At 36.6% G+C, this 14,826-nt stretch overlaps 1 protein-coding gene across 4 annotated transcripts in view; it reads left to right on the top strand.

The window, feature by feature from the left end:
* Positions 1 to 14,826, top strand: part of Tcf12 (transcription factor 12) — a 281,258-nt gene that overhangs the window by 166,112 nt on the left and 100,320 nt on the right. For all 4 annotated transcript variants that reach the window (XM_069995334.1, XM_069995336.1, XM_069995335.1 and 1 more), the window contains one exon: positions 7,102 to 7,166. In XM_069995334.1, the coding sequence (XP_069851435.1) occupies positions 7,102 to 7,166 (65 nt within the window). The remainder of the gene's footprint in view (positions 1 to 7,101; positions 7,167 to 14,826) is intronic.

Genomic DNA, 14,826 nt, shown 5'->3' with positions numbered 1-14,826 from the left:
TTGTTTGTAGGGTTCACCTAGAAAAAAAGAGGAATAGCTTCTCCAAGCATGAAAAGGTTTGATAGCTAATGAATTTCCAAGCACAGTCAAGAAAAAGACAGAGGTTCTGCTTATAAGACTGTCATTGAATTTGGATTTGTGCCCAGATACTTAGATTTGCTTATGTAAGGATTTCATATTGTTTCTCTGGAAACTAAGTATGGAAGAAAGGTAACAGGACTTACACAACTTTTCCTTTGGACCATTGTACTACTGATCCAGGTATGGAAACATACCAGATTTTTTTTTCCTAGGTAGAGCAGTTATCTTTTCAAATAAAGGTCTGACTATATGTGTTATTTGCAAGCCAGCTCAGTATAAGCAATGCAGTGGTAGTTGTTAAATGGTAGTTGTTGTTTTGTCATTGTGGGGCCTGAACTCTGAGCCTGGGCGCTGTCCCTCAGCTCTTCAGCTCAAGGCTAGTGCTCTACCACTTGAGCCATAGAGCCACTTCTGGCTTTTTCTGCTTGTGATGCTGAGGAATCTAACCCAGGGCCTCATGCATGCGCTCTACCACTGAGCCACTTTCCCAGCCCCTGTGAAATGTGTTTAAGCATTGGAATATGCATAATTTTTCCTAAATAAAGGGTGCTAAATTTTACTTTGGAAAAAAGAAAAATCAGTCTAATGTTAACCACTTAAATCATAGTACATAGAAGTTTTTGTGGGGTTTTTTGGTTAATCATGGGGCTTGAACTCTGGGCCTGGGTGCTGTCCCTCAGCTCTTCATCTCAAGGCCAGTGTTCTATACTGGAGCTACAACGCCACTTCTGGCTTTTTCTTTTGTGTGGTGCTGAGGAATTGAACCCCGGGCACCCCATGCATGTGAGAAAGCCCTCTGCCACTGAGCCACCTTTGCAGCCACATAGAGGTTTTTATGTAATAAATGGTGAATTTAAATTTTTGAATATAAATCAGTCTTTAAAAAATGTACAGAGAAATAATAATGTCTTTCATATAAATATGGCAACCCATTCTAATTTGTGCTGCTACTCACAAAGTCAACAATTACTTCTTCAGTAGTCATTGTAATTAGGAAATTTTAAGTTTGTTGGAAATTTTCAGGTAGAAATAAATGCCAAGCAGGCTGCATTTTCCATATTATCTTTGTTGACTATTTCCTTGCTAATCATTGTTTTCAGTTGATGGGAAAAGAGTGCATACCCTGAGGGTATAATAGAGCCAGTTTTTTTTCATCCAGATTGAAATCTATAGGAGACTTTGAAAACCAACTCCTGTCTTAGAGCTGTCAGCTTCTTCAGTTAACTTCTCAGTACTAAGAGGATTTCTAGCAGAAAGAAGGATATAAGCAGGAGTGGTGCCTTGAAGTGTATGGTACCTTTCTAGTGCCTTGCATGTGAACAGCTAGTCAGCAAGTGCATGTACCTACCTTCATCTCCACAGTAATCCCAAGACTTTGGGAATACAGAAGAGTAATGGGAGCAACAGAGCTCTACTGCTATGCAGTCTAAAAGGGTTTAGCAGGTAGATTTAGAACCAGAGCTGGTAAAAAGGAAAAAAAAAAATGTTTGACTTCAGGCAGAGTTTACTTTAGTCTTCCCATCATCCTCTCTCAAAGCCTGCTATATACACAGGACTCGTGCAAATGCAGCCATGATTTGAGAGTTCCACTGCTGTGGCCCTCCCGGAAGCCTTCTCGTGGCTCCACAACAGTTAATTTTCTTCATGATGATATGCTTTGAACCCAGAGGGCCTCATGTGTATTAGGAAGATTTAAGCAACCCTATTTTTTTTTAATTGTTTGAGTTTTTGCATTCCTGCTCCACAGGATGCCATTATATGACCTCTGCATTGCCCAGGTTAATTCTTTTTGTTTGTCTTTGTTTTTGACAGCACTGGGGTTTGAACTCAGGGGGTCTTGAACTTGCTTCTCAGGTGATCTGCCACTTGAGCCATACTCCCAGTCCTTTCTGCTTTATTTTTCAGATAGACACTTGGAATTTTGTTGCCCAAGGCTGGCATTAGATGATCTCCTACCTAAACCTCCTCCATAGTCGGGGGTGGGGATGTGAGGCACCATGTGTGGCTTGTCTTGATTTGCCTAGACTGGCCTCAGACTATGTTCCTCCATCTCTGTGTCTCTTATCCAGCTAGAATTATAGTCATATACCACCATACCCAGACATATCAGAAACAGGCAGTAAATCTTTCTACCAGGCACTGGAAGAAAGAGTAGCATCATCAAATTCAGTCACTTGGGAATGAAACTAATGTAACTGTCTCAGTGTAAGTTACATACTATATAAGTCAGACTTCATTGCCTGATATAGACACCTCAGAGGAGGAAAGATAAAATTTGACTCATGGTTTTAGAGATTTTGGTCCATGGTTATCAACTGGCTCCATTGCTGTGGACTTTAGGCAAGATAAAATATCATTCAGGAAGCTTATGGTAGAATGAAGTAGCTTTACCTCATGGCAAATGGAGTTGAAAAGGAACAGAAAGGGACTGGAGACCAGACATGACTTTGGTGGTACTTCCCCAGAGACCTACCTCCTCTATCCAGGCCCTACCTTCCACCATTCTACCACCTTCCAATAGTCTAGTCAGATAGATATTTTTTTTTGAGAGGTTGAATCAGGAGTCTTTATTAAAAAGGCTGGTGACTGCTCAATGAACTCCAGTCTCAAAGACCAGCAGCCATCTATTCAGATTTTTAATCTCTTGGTGGGTTAATCATACCACTGTTAGAGTAGCAGCTCATAACCAGTTACTTTCCAAACGGCCCACCTCTGAGAACTGCATATATTAAGGACCTTTCTTTGCTACCTGAGCTTTTTAGAGGGACACTTCATATATAATTCATAACATACACACATATATGTATATATACCAGACATTAAAGGTATTTAGATTTTGCTGTTAATTAATTTTGGAGTGATTCATCATTGATCCCTCTTATCAGCAGGACTAGTTCCATGTCCAGTTCCAAATCAGTTGAGAAGAGGCCTTGGAGGCCTGGATAGAGAAGTGTATGTTGTACCTGGGCTCCACTACATGTTCTTGTGGTTGGAATTTTGTTGTTCCCTAAACTTTCTTTGGAAAATCGTGCAGTATAATATACTATTAACGATTTGGCGTCAGGGGCTGGGAAGGTGGCTCAGTTGTTGAGTTCTTGCCTTGCATGCATGAAGCCCTGGGTTCAATTCCTCAGCACAACATAAGCAGAAAAATCCAGAAGTGGCTCTGTGGCTCAAGTGGTAGAGTGCTAGCCTTGAGCTGAAGAGCTGAGGGATAGCGCCCAGGCCCAGAGTTCAGGCCCATGACTGACAAGACAAAAAAAAAAAAAAAAAAAAAGGGGGATTTGGTGTCAAGCTGGGGTTGTAGGTCAGTGGCAAAACACACTTGGTGTGTGTTAGGCCTTGCCTCAATTCACAGAAAGAAAAGGAGAAGGAAGAAAGAAGAATTTCGTGTTAGCTTTGCATTCAATTTCTTCCTGCTGCTTATTAATTCTGGCATATTATTTCTTAGGCAGATTACTCCTATGCTTTAGTAAAAATAGGATTTAATAGTACATACCTCAGTGTGTTGAGGATTAAAGCCACTATTGGCTTCCATCTAGTTATTTCAATACTTTTTTTTTTTTTTAATTGTCCGGTCGTGGGGACTGAACTCTGGGCCTGGGTGTTGTCCCTCAGCTCTTCAGTTCAAGGCTAGCACTCTACCACTTGAGCCACAGCGCCATTTCCGGCTTTTTTCTTTTTGCTTATGTGGTGCTGAGGAATCGAACCCAGGGCCTCAGGCATGCAAGGCAAGCACTCTACCACTGAGCCACCTTCCCAGCCCTATTTCAATACTCTTCTAATTATTTATTTCCTCTCATTGTCCAGACAGCAGTCAAATGATATTTTCAAGATGTAAACTGCCTTTTTATTCAACAGTGCTAGATTCAGTTGGAAAACTATTTGGTTATCCCTATAGAAACATGTAGGATTTTGAACTTGAGGTTTAGGCATTCCCAGAATAAAGAGAAAATCAGTAAACTTGGATGAGGGAAAAAGGCATTGTAATTTTGAAAGTAGCTCTAACAGTTCTTCAATTTCTGTTACCAAATTTCTGTTATCCCTATGCAGTTCTTACAGTTACCTTAAACTAGCATTTATGTTTTGAAGCTATTACCCCCACTAGGGCTGCAGTTAAAGCTTACTATTTAATAAGTTCAATTACTTTGCTTGCATTTAGATGATTACATATTAATTTACATTTTAATACTATATTTTCTGTTTTGCGCATTCGAGAACATTATAATCCTATGGTAGAATGCCCAGTAAGTCTTTGCAATCATCCTTTCATAGATATTTTCATGGGTAATGATGGATCATTCCTAAACTGTTAAGTGGAAGTTTACAAGCTAAGATTGTGTACACACTGCATTTATAGATGATGCTTTTATAAAAGTTAGCCTACCCAAAATATAGTAGCTACAAGTTTTTATTTTCAGACATCTGAGATAAAAATAGACAATTAAGTGATCAGTTTTAATGAATCAAAAATAGTTCTGTGAAAAGTAATTTTGAAAGAATTAAAGATGAGTGCCTTCTAAGTCTCAGACTGAATATGTTATTATATTTCAAGACTATTCAAACTTTTTCAAATCCCTGGGAAAATAACTAGTTCTAATAAATGAAAGATGAAATAAAAATGTATTTACATTTCAAAAATTTCATTTGAATACATTAAATACTTTTAAATTATCAACTTTCTATTTCAAGAGAAACTTTTAGTTTATATATTTAACAGTCTGTCAAATTGATAGCTTTCCCTTGACAATTAAGAATCTATTTGAAAGCTGTGCTTTATTAAAAATAGAGCTAGTAACATACTCTCTTCTCTTTCTACCTCAACATTTTTAATAAGAGCTCTTACCTAATATACTTGAGTGAAAGTATAATATGTTTTAGGTTGTTGCTTAGCTTTAATTCTTTAAAATTTTGTTCTTAACTGAAGGTAATGATGTGCATTTATGATATGTACAAACATTGTGGAGTGAGTGTATCATAGCTTTATGTCTATACTGTCATAAAAATAATATTGCAAGAAAAGAAATTTGTAAAGTAGGAAAGGCTGAGGTGAGTCTGATGAAACATACTAAAACCACAGGTCTTACCCTTTAACTTTATGATATTTGTTGAAAATATTGATGTTGTCTCCCAGTTCTACACTGCCAAGTAGGTAAGACTGAGCTTGATCATAAAGGCAATAACTTAAGATAGGTACTAAGAATGAGTTTTAATACTCACAGATTAGTTTTGAAATATGACTCCACACAGTAGGTTTGAGCTAGCCTTTATTTTTTTCCCCAGTATGCTTTTCTCTGTCAGTTCATTCTGGGTGAGTATTCCCTTCAGTCAGGACATCCACGTGGTAAAGCAGAGTTTCTACTCCATTTTGCTAAGGCCCAGAGAAGGGTCAGTGTTCAGTGTACAGTCCTTTAATGGCTTCGCCAGCTCCTCTTACCAAAAAGAAGACTGGAGTCCTAAATCCCAAACATTAGTTTAGTCACCTTGACTCTGATAAGCTGTCTTACCTGTAAATTATATGTTCTTAGAGAACCATATACTTCATATGTATGCTTAAAATTGTTTATGTAGAATATATTAATTTGTGATGTGAGTGTGAAGTCAATAGGCCATGTGTATTAACGTTTTCTGTAAGTCTAGTTTGTGTTGCATTATTGTTATGTGTTTTAGGAAAGACCTGGCTGTTAGGATAAAGCATACTTCAGAAATCAGTCAGGGCACACAGCCTTACTCATTTGTTGTTGTTGTTGTTGTTGTTTAATGCATTAGTGTGCTCAGTAAAATAAATTTGTTAATATTAAACTGTTTGAACTAAATAATTCTGAATAGATACGTTGCTTAAAAAGATTTCTGCAAAGAGCCAGGTGTAGTGGCTCATACCTATAATCTTAACTCCTCAAGAGGCTGAGACCTAGAAGACTGAAGTTCAAATCCAGCACAAGCTGAAAAGTCTGGGCTCAAATGTCCATCTCACCTGATGTATGCTCCACCTTCTTAGCCAAGAAGTCTTTCTAAACACATGCAATAATACCTTAATGGGCTTGGTTCATATAATCTCAACGATTTTAAGTCTTTCCTGTACAGTCTTGTTGGATTTGATTACTTGCTAATTGATTTTACCAGCTTGCTATTGTTTGTTTTGCCTCCATTTGTGGGATTTAAATCAAATTGTGATCTTCTTGTAAAAATCTTTTTTTCCTGTGTTTGTGTTTGGTACTGGGGCTTAAACTCAAGAACCTAACACTCTTGATCACTGTTGGAGTTTTACTACTTTTGCCTCACCTCCAGTTTGGCATTTTGTTCATGGTATTTTGGATGATTATATATAATATTTTAATCAGTAAACTGCTCTATTGTTTTCTCATCTTGCCAACTCTGTATTGATCAACAGCTTTCATTAGATGCCTTATGCCATCTTCATACATACGCTATTTTTCAAATTTTTGAATGCATTTTTAGTGTTAAACATTGACAATAAAGTATTTTATATAGTCAGAATTTAACTCTTTAAAAACTTAATGTATTTTTAAAAATTCCCTGTTACTGTATTTCAGCATACAGTATAAAAACAAAGTTGTACTATGATTTTTATGATACTAATTAGTTAGGATATTTTGGTAACTTAGTCTTTTGCTCTTTTGTTGGTTCTGGGGATTGAACTCTGGGCCTACTTGCTGTCCCTGGGCTCCTTTTCTCAATGTTGGTACTCTACCACTTTGAGCCACAGTACTACTTCTGGCTTTTTCCATAATTAATTGGAGATAAACAGTCTCCTAGTCTCCTAGACTTTCCTGCCCAGGCTGGCTTTGAACTGTGGTCCTCAGATGTCAGCCTCCTGAGTTGCTAGGATTACAGGTGTGATCTATCACACTTTACAGTGTGTATTTTATTCTATTGTTTGTAATTTGTTCATTTTACTTTAAAGCCCCATGATAATTACCGTGAATGATCTAGAAGTTAAATTGATTGCCTATCAATTAATGAAGTTTTTGTACAAAATTCTTCTTGATTTTTTTGTAGGCAAAACATCTGAGAGAGGCTCATTTTCCCTGTACAGCAGAGATACCGGATTACCAGGCTGTCAGGTAAGTTTTGTGGATGATAGTGTAAAAGCTTTTAAACTGTGATAGCTTTTAAATACTTATAGTAAAGCTTTTTTTTTTAATTTAACAATAGAGGAGGTTGAAATTTATCTGTATTTTTTTTTTTTACCATTTGTTCATTTAATTTGTGAATAGTTCATTTACATCTTTTGTCCTTTCCCTTCCTTAAATGGGTTGCCTTCTCCCTCCCTGCCCCTCTTCCTTCCTTCATCCTCCTTCCCATTGCTGGTGTTTGAACTCAGGTCGTGAAATTGCTAGGCAGGCATTCTGCCACTTGAGCCACAACTCCAGTACTTTTTGCTTTTTTTTTTTTTTTTTTTTGAGATGAGTCTCATATTTTGCTCGGGCTTGCCAGGACCACAATCCTCCCATTTACACCTATGCTCTTCCTGGAATAACAGGTGCACCCCACCATGCTCAGCTTTTTCTGTTGAGGTGGGAGCGTCATGAACTTTTTGCCCTTTCATGGAACTGTGATTCTCCAGATGTCTGCCTCCCAAGTATGTAGGCATGAGCCACTATGTCCTGCTAACAAAACTAAAGCCTTTCATTACTTCTGTTTTACCTAGATAGGGAACGCCAAAAGGATCATACCCCTTTCTAAAATACCTATTATTTCTGAAAATAGTTTTTGTATTGTTCCCTCTAGGAAAGCAAAATTGCTGGTACACAACAAGAACATATAGTTAACCTGTGTAGTTTGGATATCCTCCCATGGCAAATACACTGTTAATGTTAGGATTTTCATTTCTTTCCTACATCGCTGATGTTTTAGCCTTGAAACAATCTCTGGACTTGGTACCTTTGTTTCAACTCTTCCATATTCCTTGCCTGCTGTGTTTTTAATGGTCATTTTCTCTGCTCTTCCTTGTATCTTTAGATGATAGTACTGAAATACTCAGTTCATCTGTGCATTCCCAAGATGACTAGAAAAGAAACACAGAACATACTAGATTTGTTTCTGTCATCTGCATGATTTTCATGAGACTAACCCTAATTTCACATATCAGTTAATTTTAACTGTCATTATTATGTATTCTGTATCTAAAAAGAGTTTTGCATAAGATCCTCTTATGCTATGGCACCTCCTTATAAAACAATACATTGTAAAAACTGTTGACATATTCTAAGCCAGGCATGATGGAGCATGCCTGTAATTTCAGCTCTTAGGAGGTAAAGATGGGACAGTCATAAATTCGAGGCCTTCTAGAGTACATAGTAAGGTCCTGTCTTCCAAAGGAAAAAAAAGTTCCTCCTTATCCATGGTTCACTTTGTCATTTTATATAACCAGAGTAAACTATAGTCTAAAAGAATTCTAGAAATAATACAATTTGTCATGTGATGGAATCTTGTACTGTTCCACCTGGTTATGTGAATTGTTGCCTTGTCCAGTGTACATGTTGCCTGCCGTTAGTCATTTAGCATCATATTGTTAGCAGATTGATTGTGTTTGGTTTCACAGTATGAGTGTCATAAAATGCTTCCTTTAAGAGAAAAGGTAGAAGTTCCCAAACTTAATTAAAAAAATTTAAAAAATATCATATGCTGACATTGCTAGGATAGTTACACAAACATATTATAGTATATGATAATTATTCGGTTTTATTGTTAGTTATTGTTGTTCATGTCTTATGGTACCTAGTTAAAGGTGTATATAAACATATATATATATATATATATATATATACACACATATACATACACACACACACACATATGGACACATATGGATAACATAGTATATGTGAGTATCAGGTACTGTCCACAGTTTCAGCCAACACCATGGTGGTGGGGAGGACGATCCTATAATATATGCCTTGTGGATAAGAGGTCTACAACATAGGGATAGATACTGTACCATCAGATTTCTTAGCTTCTGACCAAGCTGTCATACGTAGTTCTCATCCAGATGGCTTTTTAGAGTTTTTGGCAGTGCTAAGATTTGAATTCAGAGTACTGTGCTTGCTAGGCAAGCACACTACCATCCTATTTTGCTTTCAGTTATTTTTCAGGTAGAGTCTTAAGTTTTTGCCCAGGCCAGCTTCAGACAAAATCTTCTTAGCTTTCCCTACCTTCCTACCTTTTCCTACTTTCCCACATAGCTAGGATCACAGGTGTGTACCACCATGCCTGATTTATTTATTTTTTAATCTTTATTATAAAGGTGATGAACAGGGGGCTTATAGTTATATAAGCATGGTAATGAATACATTTCTTTTTTAAACACTGTTACCCCTTCCCTCGTTTGCTTATTTTGTTGAGATAGGGTTCCAGTTACTTTTTACCAGGACTGGCCTTGACCTAGGTTTCTCCTGATCTCTACCTCCAATTAACTGGGATTGTAGGTGTGTGCTCTTGTACTTGGAAAAACAAATTTTTAAATTTTAGTGGTGATAATAATGATTCCTCTATCCTTCACAGTTTTTCTTAACTTTATTTATTACATAAAAATCATTTAAAATTATATCAATTTCTGATTTAGCCAGGGGTTATACATGACCTTACCAGACCTTACCAACTCAAAAGAGCCAAGTTTGTAAGTTTCAAGAATTTTCCAAAATGGTTGGCATCATGTTATTATCTTAAAATTACATATCCTGAAAGTATTTAAATAATAGAAATCCAAAATGGTATAAAGTTTCTTTTTTCTTTGTAAGTAAGTTGCATATTAACCAGATGGCTTGTAGCCACCTAGAAGTTATAGAAAACCAAAAAAATGTGAATGTTGGGCTAGAGACATGGCTTCCAAGCAGAGTGCCTGACAGCCAGCACAAAACCCCTCCGTTAAAATCCCAACACTGCCAAAAAGAAAGTAAAGGAAAAGTTCTACTTATTTAGGTTACAAGAGATGAATAGCAAAATAACAAATGAGCTTCTATCCTCAAATAAAAATGCTTTACTAATCTTCCTTAAATTCCTTAAATAGTCCCAACTTCAGATTTACTGTCTATTTTTTGAGTCTCATACATCATGTCATGCAGCCCATAGATGATAGACAAATACCAGCACATACATCCAGGTAGACTGATCATTTCTTCTGTATCTATCATTCTTATGTTCAGTTTTGTAAATCCTTAACCTTTGTTCATCTTCTATTAATATGTTCAGATCAAAAGAAAAATTTGAAAACTAATATACTTCACTTAATAGTTGCTAGAAATAACTAGAGTTCTGTCATTATAAAGTGCTCTATAAACTTCCATTCTGACACATCATCAAGTAGACTTTCTTCTAATCTGCATTAAAGCCTTGATATTCTTTCCCCTAGATCTCAAATCTAAGGCAGCAGCCTGGTGAGTCAATGTTGAATCTTATACTATGTCCTTGTAGTATTGTTTATTTGTTATTAGGAATATGAAAATGTTAGGAGTCTCAGTTTCTGGTGATACAGTAGAGTATTAGTATATGCCAGTCAGGGTGGTAAGAAAAAATGAAATAAAAGGTTTTAGAGTCAGAAGACCCAGGTTCAAATCCTTTCTGTGCAGAGATTCCTCATTGGAAAATAAGATTAGCAGTTTCTGCCCCCTACCTACTTTCTAGTTCTATTAAGGTTCAACTATGCTTGTGAAAAGAAATTATAACATACTAGAAGACCTTTTGAGTTCTTAGTATAATTTTCAATAGGCTCATAAGTTGGTCAACCATTGTTGCTTAAACTAAGGGAGAAACTATTGCAAACATATATCTGATAAATTATAGTTGATGCTTCTATTTAATGAGTTTTCACTTAGCAGATTTTTACTCAGAGATATTGCTATTAATCATTGGTAAGCTTTATTGGTACTATTTTCCTGTCTTACTAAGATTAATCTAGTGATTTTTGCCAAGGATTAGTTTGCATTTGTAGCAGATTTAATTCTTCTATCAAAAACATTTATTTTAAATCTGGTATATCGCAGTGTAATAACAGTTGTTACCATTTGCTGAGCACTGATTGAGCCAAGTATTTAACTAAACATGCTTCAGTAGCCCATCTTGTAGATTAGAAAACAGAAGTTCTACAGAGGTATTTAAAGTATGATACAACTATCATGCAACAACCGGGTCTCAGATTTCTAGTCTGTGTCATTACATCCTTTTCCATTTAATATCTTTGTTTGAGGCTAGGACTTGGGAGTCTTGGGAGTTTATACATTTAGATTAGAATTCTCATAGGCTGGTGTTCATACTTAGTGAAACCCAGTCCAAGTAATAAATAGTATGAAAAGAAAACAAAAGAAAAAAAGAAACTATGAGATCACTGCTTGACAAGTGTTTTTAAACATCTGAGGGATCAGGAAGGACTGGGGAAAAGAGACCTACAAGGTAACTAGAGTGGGTGATGTAAAATAACAATGTGGATTGCTATAAATTAGAGCTAAGGATACTTAGGTATAAGAAAGAGGCATTTTAGAAAATTTCACAGAAACAAATCATGTTCTCATCAAGGAGCCCAAAATTGAGCAGGACAGAAAGTTTATACTTTAGTCAGTATATGTAGCACCACTGAATACAGTAGGACTGGTAACACAGTAGCAGGATTCATCACTGAGAGAAGCAGTGGCTTTGCAGTCAACTGTTGCTGCTTAATTCTGGCTGGGAGAAGTTAAAATGGGACAACTAATTCTGGGCCTTAGTAAGTAAACTTGGGAAATTCAAGGGAGGGTGGTGTGTGTGTACGTGTGTGTGTGTGTGTGTGTGTGTGTGTGTACGTGTGTGTGTGTACGTGTGTGTGTGTGTGTCTTGTTAACTTCCATTCAGAGAAAAACAGAAGGAAAAAAATACACTTAACTAATTGGAACAAAACATTGTAAGAACTACAGTGACTTCAAATTATATCCAAATACTACCTTGAAGCTATTTTTCTTCAGTAACATCCCCTAAGGAGCATTAAGTCTGCTATTAATGTACAGAAAATGCTACTGACATTGTGCAAAATTCAGACTAATTTAATAATGCCTGATGGGCCCCTTACTTCATGTGAAGATGATGCAATAACCTGTTGCTAAATGAGCCTCCCCATCCTACAGCACTCCCATAACTGATGGACCATTAAAAGGAAACTGGTATAGCAGTGTTACTGGAAACACTGATAATCATTCTGCAATTGAATTTTTTTTATTGATCCAACGGAGAGCAGAGAAGCTATCATCTTTATTAAAACAGATAGGATACTTGTAAAACTGCCATAGTTACGTGAATAATTTTTATCATAATGACAGTTTCCACTGATATCATTTAAATAAGTATTACTCAAATAGTTTGAACAAGCTTTCCTAAAAATACTCAGACATAAAAAATGGCAAGAGTTTTTTTTCTTTTCTAGAAGTTTGATGTTACATCTGACTTCTATATTATGCCCTTGAGAAATGACAAGACCCTGCATTAACAACAAGAAGAGACTCAAAAATTAAATGAATTATCAAAACCTTTACTAAGGTTGATATAGTGTTGAAGATTATAAATTTCTTTTTAAGGCTACTTGTTTCATTTAGTAGGTTTGAATCGTATGCTGACCCATATAATTAGTGTCAGAAAATTACAAAGTTTTGAAAATAGAGAGTTTGTTCTCTGACCACAAAAGAATTAAATTAGAAGCCAATAAAACAGCTAAAAAAGAACTACTATTTGAAAATTAAATGACACATGTCTGAGTAAGCCATGGTTTAAAAAAGAAATTACAAGGGGATTTACAAAGTCCCCCCCCCCATTGCCCATCCCCACTCTTTTTTATTTTAAACTTTTAGATTTTTTGAGAAAGGATCTTACTATTAGACTTGAATTCACAATTTTACTGCCTGCATTTTTTTTGAGTGTTGTATACAACACCATGCCTAGTCTAAAAAGCATTGCTCATGAACAATAATGAAAATAGAACCTATCAAATTTTGTTGGTTAAGTTAAAGCAATGGCTGGAAGGAAAGTTCTAGTTTTAAATGATTGTGTAAGAGAGAAGATCTGTATTGAGTCAGGTTTTAACAAACTAGCAAAACACAAAGTAAACTCCAATTAAGTAGAAGGAAGTAAATACTAAAGAACAGAAATCAATGTAATAGAGGGAAAAGTGGGGTGGGGGGGGGTGGGATGTAATAACCCTTACCTAGACAGATTAATACAAGGAGAGAGGGAGAGAGACCATAAACTACCAAGAGTGAAAGAGAAATTGTCTGTATAAATTATGCACTCATTAATATTGTAAAGAAGCCCAAGGCATAATGGTCCACACCAGTAATCCCAGCTACTCCAGAGGCTGAAACACAGAAGGCTTGAAAGTTCAACTCCAGCTTGGGCAACTTAATGGGAGCCAGCCAACAAGAATGAATGAGCATACAAACATACAGAAAGCAAATGGTAATCATTGAGTTTAGTAAGCTATAAAGTTTAGATGAAATAAATGTCTTAGAAATATTTGCCACAGGCTGAGAATGTGGTTTCGTGGTTGAGTGCTTGCCTAGCATTCATGGCTCTGGATTCGATTCCTCATTACCACATAAACAAAAAGCTGGAAGTGGTGATGTGGCTCAAGTGGTAGAGTGCTAACCCTGAGCAAAAGAAGCTCCTTGACAGTGCCCAGGCCCTGAATTCAAGCCCCAGGATTGGCAAAAAAAAAAAGAAATATTTGCTACAAGGAACCAAGACACTAAATAAATAATTACTCAGTAATAAAACTGAATCCATCTCAAAAAGCAAGCTTGAGCATCATATAGTTTTACTGGTGAATTCTTTTTTTCTTTTTTTTTTTTTAAATTCTTAAGGTAGGGGAGGGAACACTTATACAAACTGTTTTAGAAAATAGAAGAGCCAGGCGCTGGTGGCTCATGCCTGTAATCCTAGCTACTCAGGAGGCTGAGATCTGAGGATCGCGGTTCAAAGCCAGCCCGGGCAGTAGAGACCATGAGACTCCTATCTCCAATAAACCACCAGAAAACCGGAAGTGGCGCTGTAGCTCAAGTGGTAGAGCGCTCGCCTTGAGCTGAAGAGCTGAGGGACAGTGCCCAGGCCCAGAGTTCAAGCCCCACGGCCGATCAAAAAAAAAAAAAAAAGAAAATAGAAGAAGAAGGGAAACATCTTCCTTCATTTTATGAATTGAACCAGCCTCTGTTATTAAAACCACCCATCTGGTTCATACCAAAATTAAAATCAGTTTACCAGTTGAAAAACCATTGTGCTCACAATATTGACAGAATCTAGAGAAAAACAGGGTTATCATTTCCATAGACAGAGATAGAACACTTGACAGAATTGAATATTTAGAATTAAAACAAATCTCATAACAAACTAATAGAAGACAGCTTCTTCGATTTAATTGGGGACCTGCATGAATAACACTGCTTAACTGCATAGTTGATAACAAAAAACAAGTATCGAAACCAAGATCAGAATTTCACCATGAGCTCTTTTTTTTCCAAGTCATATCTTCACCAGTATAAGATGAGGGAAGAGGGGGGAGGAAGGAGATACAGACTGAAAAAGGAGTAAGTTAATCTGAATTTACAGCTGACATGTTTTTGTTTTTGTTTTTTGGTCAAGGGGCTTGAACTCAAGGCTAGCACTCTACCACTTTGAGCCACCATGGCACTTCCAGTTTTCTGGTGTTTAATTGGAGATAAGAGTCTCGCAGACTTTCCTGCTCCTATGGCTTCAAACCATGGATCCTCAGAT

This window comes from Dipodomys merriami, unplaced genomic scaffold (genome assembly GCF_024711535.1).
Source record: "Dipodomys merriami isolate MVZ:Mamm:240054 unplaced genomic scaffold, mDipMer1.0.p SCAF_48, whole genome shotgun sequence".
Taxonomy (NCBI): Eukaryota; Metazoa; Chordata; class Mammalia; order Rodentia; family Heteromyidae; genus Dipodomys; species Dipodomys merriami.
Note: the sequence above shows the minus strand (reverse complement) of the source record. Positions and strands in the feature narration are given on the sequence as shown.